Source organism: Prunus mume, linkage group LG4 (genome assembly GCF_029339155.1).
Source record: "Prunus mume cultivar Tortuosa linkage group LG4, ASM2933915v1, whole genome shotgun sequence".
Lineage (NCBI taxonomy): Eukaryota > Viridiplantae > Streptophyta > Magnoliopsida > Rosales > Rosaceae > Prunus > Prunus mume.
The window spans coordinates 17,514,916-17,527,581 of NC_142701.1; the positions used below are offsets into that span (position 1 = coordinate 17,514,916).

The 12,666-nt window shown below is 38.9% G+C and overlaps 1 protein-coding gene across 6 annotated transcripts; it reads right to left on the reverse strand.

Moving 5' to 3' along the window:
- Positions 1–82: 82 nt before the first annotated feature.
- LOC107880968 (uncharacterized) lies at positions 83–6,700 on the reverse strand. 6 transcript variants are annotated; one of them, XM_089050752.1, is made up of 9 exons: positions 6,285–6,700; positions 5,422–5,577; positions 4,986–5,011; positions 4,408–4,503; positions 4,206–4,296; positions 2,213–2,925; positions 1,036–1,116; positions 765–855; positions 83–666 (listed from the first exon to the last, which is right to left on the reverse strand). In XM_089050752.1, the coding sequence occupies exons 1-5, from the start codon at positions 6,297–6,299 to the stop codon at positions 4,263–4,265; spliced, it is 327 nt and encodes a 108-aa protein (XP_088906878.1). In that variant the 5' UTR covers positions 6,300–6,700; the 3' UTR covers positions 83–666; positions 765–855; positions 1,036–1,116; positions 2,213–2,925; positions 4,206–4,262. The 6 variants fall into 6 exon arrangements, with proteins under 6 accessions (XP_088906878.1, XP_088906877.1, XP_088906875.1 ...); XM_089050751.1 differs by having other exon boundaries at positions 765–1,116; XM_089050749.1 differs by having other exon boundaries at positions 765–1,785.
- Between the last annotated feature and the right edge of the window lie 5,966 nt (positions 6,701–12,666).

Sequence of the window (12,666 nt, forward strand, 5' to 3'; positions counted from 1 at the left end):
GATTTGCATGAAATCAGTTATTGATGACCACACCAACGATAATATAGAATTGGAGCAAATTGCCTCTCAGATTTGTAAAAGATATCAATTCGGCTACTCATGGTAAACCTATTATGATACAAAAAACTATCACGTTTGTTTTTCTGAGACAATAAAATTAAATTTATAAAGAGACGAGAAAGGAGTAAAGGATATGGCCAACAGACAAAAGCAGATAAACAAAACGAATATATTGTGAAAAGTTTCTATTTATAGCGTATAGCCGATCGGCTATACTGTTACAATACTCTATTTAAAGGGTATAGCCGCTCGGTTGTACAGCTAAAAGTTGCGTATAGCCGGTCGGCTATATGTTTAAATATTCTATTTATAGAGTATAGCCGACCGGCTATATGATCACGTGTATGGCCGGGCGGCCGTACTATTTGAATATAATATTTAATGAGTATAGCCGAGCGGCGGTACCATTTAAATATAATATTTAATGAGTATAGCCGAGCGGCGGTACCATTTAAATATAATAATTAAATAATACAGCTCGACTATACTCTTCAAATATTAGAATGGCCGTTTCCCCAAGTGCTTAAAGCATGGAAGATAGCCTTTTCTGTATTTCTCGGACCTTCCCATGTTTGGATGCCTCCTCTTTTGCAGTCCTTCCTTTATCTAGCACATCAAAATGATTGTAATGTGACTAATAAATTCATAAAAGTAAAAATCAAAAAGAAATTTTCAGTCGAAAAACAGATGCAACAATAACTCACGAGGTTTCTTTGCAGACCTCCCAGTTCCCCTTTCACCTGTACAACCATTGGCTGGCCATACTTTTGCAGAATGATTAGAACCACCATAGTCCTAGGAACAAAAACAAATGCAACAGCCAAAAAAATTGAAGAATAAGTTTCTAAAACAATTAGTCCAAAATGAATAAGTTAAACACAAATTTATAATGTTACTGGTTCAAATGCATTCCTGGAAATTAATGAAGTCCTCCCGTGGGGATAACAGACAAGTCCAAATAAGGAAGTGATCTACCTAAATGAGGGGTTTCTGTTGCTTTAGGATCAGCACTTGATAAAACTTGAGCTTCATCTCTTATCAATGCATGGGTTTTTCCTGGTTTACATAGAGTTGCAGCTACAGAAGAGGAGTCTCTAGTATCACTACTTTTTCTTAAATGATTCGTGCAAAGAACTTCATGATGTAGTACAGCCCGTAGGTATTAGATTAAGCATCCAAACAATAGAACATAGAAGAGTATAAGAGATCGAGGAGACGAAAATATAGATCGAAAAGACGAAAGAAAGGGTAGAACAGTAGAACAGTAGAACAAGAAGAATATTGGAGGTTGGGGAGACGAAAATATAGATCGAAGGGATGAAAGAAAGGACAGAAATCACATAGTTTTAAGAGAAGGTTTACTCAATATCCAAATCTGAATTTTAAAGAACTACATGGGGGTATTTATAGCAAACTAAAACCTAGACATAATAGGATAAAAATCCCTTGCTTAAACGGAAATCATAACCCAAATAAAATAGGAAACTTAAAACTAGAAATCTGAAATCTGGAAAAGTAGAAATCCTACTAGAATTTGGAAAACTAGAGAATCTAGGAAACTAACAAATATATTAGGAAACTAATAAATTTAGGTCCTATGCGTCCTGCATCACTTCAACATCCATTGCACTTTGAGCACTCTGGCCAAGTACTTCTCCAGCCTGTTGTAAGGCGTCACTGCCTGTCTTTTCCTCATCATGAAGTTGTTCTTCTTCATGCATCAAACTGTCCCGATGAATGAAGTAAGCAATTAAAATATAAGAAACCAATAAGTTCTGAAGTTAATGTGAACCAACAGTTTAGTTCAGCGGCAGCAGATCCAGCACGAGCATATTTAAAATCAATGATCCGTAGCAAAGAAATTAGTTCGGTGATTACAAATTACATATACAGAAATGAAGTATCAGGTTAAGAATGCACATAATAGTGGAGTCAGTCAGCCATTCGAGGGCAACTAAGCACTAATTAATTATGTACCCTTTATTCTGACCTTGTTTTTATACATATGTATTATTATAGAATACATGCAAATCAGAATGTATTTTCCATGTCGCATCTTATTTTCTATTTCTCATTTCACATGATTGTGTTTGTGCTCATAGGCAGATACATTATTTCCAAATTGACAAAAGACAGGCTTCATATTACATACCTCTCTGGAGTGCTTCAAATCTGCTTCATGATCTACTGAGCAGTTTTCTGGGGAAGTTTCTTCATAAGAACTGGTATTAGTACAAACAGAATGATTCAATTTGGTTATCAATGAGCAGCTATTTTCCACGGGCAGTGATTTCCTTTGTATATTAGACTCATCCATATCCTTTTTTCTTTTATTCCTTCGGCAGAAAGTAATCAATGGGGTGGTCAACTTGTTTCACGCAAGCTGAATCACCACCTAATTTATCTAACTTATTTCTAGAGAATGAATCAGTGTCTTCTAAGTTTAATGTATTCAATCTTGGCGAGCTACCATCACATTCAGAGCTGCTTTTTCTTTCAAATGCTGCTGCTGATGATGATGATTTTGTCTTACAAAATCAGCAATAATTACAGCGGAATTCATCACCAATTGAGAAACTAACCTCCCTCCAACATTATTATCATCAACCAATGCTCCAGCATTAGCATTTGAAGATGAGCCAACTTTCTTGCCACTAGACTTATTCCCATATGCATCCCTTTGGGAAGGAACCTCATCAAGACTTGTCAGAACGGTTTTAATTGGTATTTGTCTTGTGCCAGACACTTCAATGTGTTTCTTTTCCTTATGGGGCTTATCTAGGCATTGGAGATGATACGACTGAAGGCATTTTCCACAGTGCTTCAGGTTACCCCCAACACAGCACACAAAACAACATGGAATACCTGCAAGAAAAAGAGGCAGGTGAGACAGAATATAGCAATGACCTTAAAAATAAATTATAGGTCTAAGACAACTAAGACGGTTTTCGACTACTCTGAAATAGTGAATCACTATTACGAGGAATGCGAGGTACAAGCAGAAATGCCATTTGCATATTAAAGAATAAGCAAAGCAAGAGAAGCTTCCATTCACAGAAATGTTTTAACTTCAGAATCAATATGAATTCAAGTAGCCTAACGCATGCCATTCACAGAACCTTGTTATTGGCAAGACAATAGAAACTCCATGATAGGACAACTTCATCATTTCCTTCCACAGAAGACAGACACCAAGTCAGCAAATTTTGTATTCTTTTCTTCTGCGCCATGTCGTCAGTGCGAAGAGAGAAGAATATATACAGGGAGAGGAATGGAATTGGATGAATTAAGAGTCACATGATCTCTTCTTCTATGGACCTGACTTGTGCTTCACTGCTTCGGCTTCCCAATCTCAAGCTCAAATTTGCAGCTAAATTTTTTCAATTTTGGGTTCCAGACTTTCAGTCAATCGCAGTGTTTGAAAAGTCGGCCTAGGCGGGCGGCTAGGCGGCTAGGCGGTGGCTAGGCGGGCGCTAGGCTGCTAGGCGGTGGCTAGGGGAGCGCTAGGCTGCTAGGCGGCGGCTAAGCGGCTAGGCGGTCGCTAGGCGGCTAGGCGGCTAGGCGGCTAGGCGGTTCCAAGGCGGTCCCTAGGCGGCTAGGTAGTAGCTAGGTGGGCGCCTACGCGGGTTGGGTCTTTTTCGGCGCCGAACCCGGACGACGAAGCAGTGACTGCGAGAGAAAGTTCCGTCCACTGCGAGTGCAAGCTTCGTGTTCGTTCGAATAATATTTAAAGCGTATAGCCGAACGGCTGTACTGTTAAAATATTCGAATCAGTCTAGAAAGTATAGCCGTCCGGCTGTACGTTTATAATTTCTATTTATACAGTCGAGCCTTGCGGCTATAATGGTAAAATATTGTATTTAAAGCTGATCGGCTATACTGTTAATATATTGTATTTAGAGAGTATAGCCGCGCGGGTATACTGTTATAATATCTATTTGTGCATGTATTAAAATAAATAAAAGGTGTGATACTAATAATAGATTTTTCTGTATTTCTCGGACCTTCTTGCGTTTGGAGGTCTCCTCTTTTGCAGTCCTTCCTTTATCTAGCACATCAAAATGATTGTAATGCGACTAATAAATTCATAAAGTAAAAAACAAAAAGAAATTTCCAGTGGAAAAACAGATGCAACAATAACTCACCAAGTTTCTTTGCAGACTTCCCAGTTTCCCTTTCACCTGTACAACCATTGGCTGGCTCTACTTTTGCAGAATGATTAGAACCACCATGATCCTGGGAACAAAAACAAATGCAACAGCCAAAAAAAATTGAAGAATAAGTTTCTAAAACAATTAGTCCAAATGAATAAAAAAGAAACTGATTGGTACTGTGGCATCCTCATACATCCGAAAACGGCTCTTCGCTTGTTTCATGTTCTTAGCAGCGATAGACTCTGAAATGTAGGCACCTTGCTCACTTGAAAGCAAGCCTTCATGAAATCTGAAACAACATAAGTGGAAAAAAAAGATGCAAAAAGGGCCATCATATTACGCAGGAACATAGCCTAACAAAAAATGATATACCCTATCTTTGCAAGCATCTAGAACAAATGAACACATCTAGAATAGAGGAGAACGGGAAGATTCAGGAACATCAAGGTTACCAAAAAAAGAACAGAATTCCATTTTATTTCTGTCTTTGACCTCTCTACTGTTTTTACATGTGAATTGTTTTTTTTTTAACAAACTAGATACCGAAGGATTGAACCTTCAAAACGTACGTATTGCAATTTCCAAAACAAAAAAATAAATAAATGAATAAAGATCTAAATGTTCATGTCCACTTCTTGGGATTGGTATATTTTGGATTTTATAACTGTCAAAATTGTTTAGTAATCATAGCATTAGCACTGACAAGACCTTCTTATGGAGCCATTAGCCCCTCAGTCAGCTTTGAGAAGCAGTCTTTGCATCACATTGTACCTGGGATCAAGTTTCCGCTGCCATCCCTGCAAAACATAACCAGTGATGAGATTTGTATAAGATCAGTTAATTGATGACCACACCAATCATAATATAAATTGGAGCAAATTGCCTCTCAGATTTGTATAAGATATCAGTAATTGTCTATTTCTGCTACTCATGGTAAACCTATTATATAATACAAAAACCTATCACATTTGTTTTTCTGAGACAATTAAATTAAATTTATAATGGGAAGAGAAAGGAGTAAAGGATATATGGCCAACAGAAAAAAGCAGAAAAACAAATAAAGAAAAGACAACTTAATAATCTACGTGTGCTTTAATTTAATGTCTTTGTGCTTATAAATTTCACATGCCTATATTGCGAAGATTACAGAATTTCATAAGAGAATTTCCATGCCTTGGCTGCAATAGATAAAGGAAAAAGAAATTACCTCAAGAACCAAAGTGGTTACCATGACAGTACAGACATTGCCATCGACATTGACTCTATGACGCCTAACTTTCTCCAGTAACTGCTGCATACACTCAGCAGGATGGACCAGATCACCTTCTGGAGTACCCCAGAAAGCGAATGCCTCCTCCACTTGCTGTAAAAAGAAGAAGATTAGACTAAAATCAAATACATAATGTAGATTATTAAGGAGGGAAACTTGTAACAGAAGCTTCCTGAGTTCATAATATCATTGAGGAACTGCATTTTGTCCACAACCATAACACACACAGTGATGAATAAACGAAAAAAGGAGTGAATACTACACACACACACATCACATATTTCAATTGTGCTTGACAAAATTCAGGCTTTGAGACAAGAAAGTATTAGCAGGGGAAGTTGGATTGAAAAGCATTCTAATATGAAATTCTTTCTTTGCATAATCTTAGCATAAAGGAGGAATTGAAAGGGCAAATATCAAACTTGCAACTTATTTAATAAGGAACACCCAAACAAGATGAATGCAACGGATCTCCAGAACTGTTAAGGAAAAACTAATAAGGCAAAACCTTTGAAGGTGAATTACTTGCCCATTTTTAGAGAGGAGATGGTGGAAGATAGAACAATAGAGAGACAAAAAAAATCAACCATGTTGGGATAAGATATTAGAAAGATAGTAGCTTATTTTATATATTTTTTTGGATTTGTTATGTATTCAGACCACATTCAGGTATATCAACTGATATAATTCACAAACTTCAAGACACAACAAGATACTTAAAAGACTTAAACACAATTCAATCAAAATAGTCCAAAAGCATAAATGCATTGCAAGTAACATCAAAGGTATATATATGTTACCAGGTCCAGGAGCATCTTCAAAAGTGCGTGCGTCACAATGTGACCAAGCGCAGATTGAATCCGATCATCCCCTTCAAGATCATCGACACATTCCTCTTGTTCATAAGTTTCCACCAAAACAGCAGGATCCACAAATGGGGCAGCTTCCCTTGCAATCTCAAGCTCAAATTTGCAGCTAAATTTTTTCAATTTCGAGTTTCAGACTTTCAGTCAATCGCAGTGTTTGAAAAGTCGGCCTAGGCGGTAGCTAGGCGGCTAGGCGGTCCCTAGGCGGTGGCTAGGCGGCTAGGCGGTCCCTAGGCGGCTAGGTAGTAGCTAGGCGGGCGCCTAGGCTGGTTGGGTCTGTTTTCGGCGCCGAACCCAGAGGACGAAGCAGTGACTGCGAGAGAAAGTTCCGTCCACTGCCAGTGCAAGCTTCGTGTTGGTTGGAATATATTTCAAGCGTATAGCCGTTCGGCTATACGTTGAAATTATTCGAATCTAATTAGAACGTATAGCCGACCGGCTGTACGTGTATAATTTCTATTTATACAGTCGAGCCTTTCGGCTATAACACTGATAGTATAGCTGCGCGGCTATACCCGGCACTGCTAATTTTTTTGAAAGTAAACCGTATAGCCGGGCGGTTATACTCGGTTTTTTATTTTTTTAAAAATAGTATAGCCGGTCGGAGATAATCTTTTTTTATTTTTTAAAAAATAGTACAGCTGGTTGGCTAGACTCTGTTTAAAAAAATTAAAACCAAAACACTGAAAAGTTTCTATTTATAGAGTCTAGCCGCGCGGCTATACTGTTATAATATTCTATTTAAATCGTATAGCCGACCGGCTCTACTGTCTATTTAAAGGGTACAGCCACGCTGCAATAATGTGAAAATATTCTATTTAAAGGGTCTAGCCAGGCAGCTGTACTTCTAAAAATTTATAGCGTATGGCCGCACGGCTACACGGCCCAATATTCTATTTATAAGGTATAGCCGGTCGGCTATACTGTTATAATTCTATTTACCCAGTATAGCCGCGCGGCGATACGGTTAAATATTCTATTTAAAGAGTATAGGGACTATATGAATATAATATTTTATGAGTACAGCCGCCCGGCTGTACGATTTAAATATAATAATTAAACAATACAGCCGCGACTATTCTCTTCAAATATTAGCAGTGGCCATTTCCTCAGGTGATTAAAGCATGGAGGGTAGATTTTTCTGTATTTCTCGGACCTTCTCACGTTTAGATGCCTCCTCTTTTGCAGTCCTTCCTTTATCTAGCACATCAAAATGATTGTGATGCGACTAATAATTTCATAAAGTAAAAAACAAAAAGAAATTTTTAGTGGGAAAACAGATGCAACGATAACTCACCACGTTTCTTTGCAGACCTCCCAGTTCCCCTTTCACCTGTACAACCATTGGCTGGCAATACTACCATGATTAGAACCACCATGGTCCTAGGAACAAAAACAAATGCAACAGCCAAAAAAAATTGAAGAAACTGTTTCTTGTTGATTATCAAACTTTTCCGGACATCCTCAATGACTCTAGTGTCTGGCATGAGTCGAGGAGTGTGTGTCTTCTTCGAAAATTTTCCTTGCTTTAGTTGCGAAACTGCTGAGCTGACTGCATGCTTGATTGGATCGAACTTATGAAGGCGCAGTATATCAACACAAGTGCGTACATGTTGAAAGTAATCCAATGGTTCTTCAACTGTGAGGTCATAGACGTTTTCAGATATTGCAACTGAGAAGATGACAATCCTGCAGGTTGTACCTGAGAAGAATGAAGAATTGAAGAACTTTCCTTTTTGGGAAGTAGCCGTTAGCTACTCTAGCTATTTTGGGATATTTTCTACCTGGTTTTTTGTCATTTCTTAGCTGTCTATGTTAACAGACTCTAGCCTAGGTGTAAGAATCGTAGCCTCCAATCATTATGGATGGTAGGAGATGAGTTCTTGTATCCTAAAATATAGGATCCTGATTTTGGCATCTAAAGGAATGTATATGAGGCAGGTTTCTGCTCGGACTGGAAATAGAAAAAATACAGAACTTTTCTCATTCTCTCTGGTTTTTCTTCTCTCTTCTGCATAAACGTTCTTTAATATATCAAAACCAACATGGTATCGAGCTCCTGGTCTGAATCCGAGAGGGGCGTGGCTGTGAGAGAGAGAGCTTTCTGAAAAAATTCCCAAAAGGGATAAAGGTTGCTCTTTTATTGTTTTGGTTCACTAAGACTCACTAGGAAAATGGTGGGATCAGGTTCTTCAGGTGGAGATCTACGAACTCCACAGTTTGATGGTGCAAACTATGATTTTTGGGCTGTCAAAATGGAGACCATCCTCATAGCACATGATCTATGGGACGTAGTTGAGGTCGGAGTTCAACCTCAGCCAGTTATTGAGGAGGAAGAAGACTCTGGAGGAGAAGGAAGTGAAGCTGAGCAAATTCCAGTGAAGCACCTACTATCTCCAGAGAAGACAGAATCAAAAATGCCAAGGCACTGAGTCTCATTCAAGGAACCTTAACTGATGAGCTCTTCCCTCGCATCAGAAATGAAAAGACTGCAAAAGGAGCTTGGGATATCTTGAGGAGAGAGTTCAGAGGAGATAAAAAGATAAGAGCTGTAAAACTTCAAGCTGTTAGAGCAGATTTTGAGTATATGAGAATGACTGATGGTGAAAGCTTAGATAGCTATTTGGCTAGATTTTTTGGAACTGTGAATAATCTGAAATCTCTTGGTGAAGATGTGACTGAAACAAGAATTGTGCAAAAACTTTTGATGAGTCTAAGTAGAAAATATAAATCCATTGTGTCTATCATTGAAGAAACTCGAGATCTTGATGTTCTTAGAGTTGAAGAAGTTATTGCATCTGTCAAAGTTTATGATAAAAGGGAAGACCTGCATGATGAAAGAGATAAAGTGGCTGGAACTGAGAAAGCTTTTAGTAGCCTCAAGGTTGGAAATAACCAAGTTCATGGCTCTAATAAGGGCTCACAGAGTAGACCAAATCAAAAGTGGCAGGGACAAGACAAAAAGGGATCAAATTGGTCTCAAAATAACAATGGCTCAAGCTGGAATAACAATGCTGGAGGAAATTGGAACAATAGTTTTAATTCTCAGAACAAGCAAGGTAGCAGCAGTCAAGGAAGTGTGAAACCACAATGCCAAGTCTGTCAAAAGTATCATTTTGGTGTGTGCAGGCACAAAGGCAAACCTAGATGTGGAAAATGTAATAGGTTTGGTCATACTGCAAAAGACTGTGAAGGCAACAAGCAGGTGGCTAACTGTGCAAAGGAGGAAGAGGTAATCACAGGCACCATGTTCTATGCTTGCCACTCTGCAAGTGTGAAAAATGGAAGTGTATGGTTTGTGGACAGCGCCTGCAGCAACCACATGACTTCTCAAGAGTCTGTGTTAATAAACATTGACAGGACTGTGACTTGCAAAGTTAAAATGGGCACTGGAGATCTTGTACAAGCAACTGGAAAAGGCACTCTAGTAGTTGAAACTCAACATGGGAAAAGGTATATACATGAAGTGTTGCTTGTTCCGGGCTTGGATGAGAATCTATTGAGTGTAGGCCAAATGATGGAGCATGGTTATTATGTCCTATTTGGGGGTAACATGGCAGTTATTTTTGATGATGACAGCCTCAACAATGTTGTAGCTAAAGTGGTCATGGGAGGAAATAGATGCTTCCCTCTCTCACTAGAATCTATGACACCTGCAGCTAGAAAAGCATCAGTGATTGAAGATTCTTGGATCTGGCATAGAAGACTTGGACATTTGAATTTTGTTAGCATGAAAAAAATGCAGCAGATGGAAATGGTGGCTGGACTACCTATGTTAACCGAAATGAAGGATGTGTGTGAAGGTTGTGTTTCAGGAAAACATCACATAGAGAAGTTTGACAAAGAGGGAGCATGGAGAGCAAGCTGTCCACTGGAATTAGTGCACACAGACTTGTGTGGACCAATGCAAAATGAGTCAATTGGTGGAAATAGGTACTTCATCACATTCATTGATGATTTTTCAAGAATGTGCTGGGTATACTTTCTCAGAAACAAATCTGATACCTTTAATGTGTTCAAGAAATTCAAAGCCTTTGTTGAATTGCAAAGTGGATTTAGTTTGAAAAAACTAAGGAGTGATAGAGGTGGTGAATATACCTCACATGAGTTTCAAGAATTCTGTACAAGCATGGGAATGGAGAGGCAATTGACCATTGCCTACTCTCCTCAGCAAAATGGAGTTGCTGAGAGGAGAAATAGAACAATATGTGAGATGGCAAGATCCATGATGACAGAGAAAGGAATCCCTGTGATTTTTTGGGCTGTAAGTACAATGTGTATCTCCAAAACAGATGTTTTACAACATCTGTGCTAAGTAAAACACCATTTGAAGCATTCACAGGAAGAAAGCCAGGAATCAAGCATCTGAAAGTGTTTGGTTGTATCTGTTATACTCATGTTCCATCACCCTTGAGGCAGAAGTTTGATGACAAGGCTAGAAAGGGAGTTTTTATGGGATATGGAAGCTGTGAAAAGGGTTACAGAGTGTATGACTTGCAATCTAAAAAAATTGTGCTCTCAAGGAGTGTAATTTTCAATGAGGACAAGGCATGGAATTGGAAGAGTGATCAAGAGGAATCTGTTCTAATGCCATTCAACCTTGGAGGAAATGAAATAGAAACTGAATTTGGTGAAGAACAAACTGAAACAACTCAGGTTGATAATGGTGGCAGCTCTCACTCAAACTCAACTGTTGGTGTTTCAGAGGAAATAACAGTCAAGCTTCTACACCTAGCTCTACTCCAGTGAAGTTGAGAACTCTGGAGGACATATATGCAAGATGCCACATGTGCATCATTGAACCAGAGAACTATCAAGAAGCAGCTGGTGATTTAGCTTGGCAAGAAGCTATGAATGCTGAGTTGGAAATGATAGAGAAGAACAATACCTGGGAATTGGTTGAGAGACCAGCAGATAAACCTGTTATAGGTGTGAAGTGGGTGTTTAAAACCAAGCTTAATTTGGATGGAACAGTTCAAAAACATAAGGCCAGACTTGTAGCAAAAGGGTATGCACAGAAACCTGGAATTGACTACAATGAAACCTTTGCACCAGTTGCAAGGTTAGACACAATTCGAACTCTCATTGCTCTTGCAGCACAAAAAGGGTGGAAGTTGTTTCAGTTAGATGTCAAGTCAGCATTCCTAAATGGTGTGCTTGATGAGGAAGTATATGTAGAGCAGCCTGAGGGTTTTGAACTGAAAAATGCAAGTCACAAGGTTTACAAGCTGAAAAAAGCCTTGTATGGACTTAAGCAGGCTCCTAGAGCCTGGTACAGTGAGATTGATGCATATTTATCTATGTGCAAGTTCAAAAGAAGCATTAGTGAAGCTACTCTGTACACTAGATCTGATAATGAAGGAGGTTTAATCATTGTCTCAATCTATGTTGATGACATTGTTTATACTGGAAACAGTGAGAGGATGCTTGCTGAGTTTAAAAGGGAGATGATGCAGAGATATGAAATGTCAGACCTTGGACTCCTTCATCACTTCTTGGGCATGGGAATACTACAAACTGATCAAGGGGTTTTCATTCATCAAAGCAAGTATGCCAAATCCTTGCTTGTGAAGTTTGGGCTTGAAGATTGCAAACCAGTATCCATTCCATTGCCTACTGGTGAGAGACTCAAGAAAGTGGATGGAAGTGACTTAGCTGATGAAGGACTCTATAGAAAGATAGTAGGAAGTCTACTATACTTAACAGCAACTAGACCAGATTTGATGTATGCTGCCAGTTTGCTGTCAAGGTTTATGACTAGTCCTACAAAGAAGCATATGGGAGTTGCAAGAAGGGTCCTAAGATATGTGCAAGGAACTCTCAACTATGGCATTGAGTATGTGAAGGATAAGTCTGCAATTCTCATTGGATTCTGTGATGCAGATTGGGCAGGTAGTGAGGATGATAGCAGGAGCACTTCTGGCTATGCATTCAGCTTTGGAAGTGGAGCATTCTCTTGGGCCTCTGTGAAACAAAATACAGTGGCACTATCAACAGCTGAAGCTGAGTATGTCTCAGCATCTGAGGCAACCAGCACAGGCTATTTGGTTAAGGTTTGTCCTTGATGATTTTGGTGAAATGCAAACTGAGGCAACACCTCTTTTCTGTGACAATATGTCAGCAATTTCTATGGCCAAGAATCCAGTTTTTCATCAAAGGACAAGACACATAAACAGGAGGTATCATTTCATAAGGGAGGCTCTACAAGAGGAAGTGATTGACATGAAATTCTGCAGAAGTGAAGAACAACTTGCAGATATTTTTACAAAGGCACTGCCTAAAGACAGATTTAATCAACTAAGGTTGAAACTTGGAG